At 70.0% G+C, this 494-nt stretch overlaps 1 protein-coding gene across 1 annotated transcript in view; it reads left to right on the forward strand.

Annotated features, from left to right (window-relative positions):
- HGS (hepatocyte growth factor-regulated tyrosine kinase substrate) overlaps positions 1 to 494 on the forward strand; it is a gene marked incomplete at its 5' end in the record, with an annotated part of 10,216 nt that overhangs the window by 6,937 nt on the left and 2,785 nt on the right. The window contains 2 exon segments of the mRNA XM_015559807.1: positions 80 to 197; positions 199 to 485. Of these exon segments, the coding sequence (XP_015415293.1) occupies positions 80 to 197; positions 199 to 485 (405 nt within the window).

Consider the following 494-nt stretch of genomic DNA (forward strand, 5'->3'; position numbering starts at 1 on the left):
TCCCGTGGCGGGGGGTGCTTGTGGGTGGCCACGGGGGCTGCAGCCGGCTCTGTCCTCATTGAAGGACTGGAGCCTGAGGTGCTGGCCTTGGTCCGGGTCCGGGGCTGGTGCAGGCGCGGCTGCTGAGGCCCCGGGCAGAGGCCCTGCCCACGGAGGCAGATCCTGACTCGGGAGCTGGGGGACCCACAGTGTGCCCGTCCCCAGCAGCAGTGCCAGAACGGGGAGTCAGAGGAGAGCCATGCGCAGTTCCTGAAGGCCCTGCAGAACGCCGTCAGCACCTTCGTCAACCGCATGAAGAGCAACCACGTGCGAGGCCGCAGCATCACCAACGACTCGGCCGTGCTGTCCCTCTTCCAGTCCATCAACGGCATGCACCCCCAGCTGCTGGAGCTGCTCAACCAGCTGGACGAGCGCCGGCGTGCGTCCCTCGGGCCCCGCGCTGCTGGGCTGTGGGCTGGGCAGGCTCCTGGGGCAGGGCGGCCCCTGGGCTCCAG

Source organism: Myotis davidii, unplaced genomic scaffold, assembly GCF_000327345.1.
Source record: "Myotis davidii unplaced genomic scaffold, ASM32734v1 scaffold211, whole genome shotgun sequence".
Lineage (NCBI taxonomy): Eukaryota > Metazoa > Chordata > Mammalia > Chiroptera > Vespertilionidae > Myotis > Myotis davidii.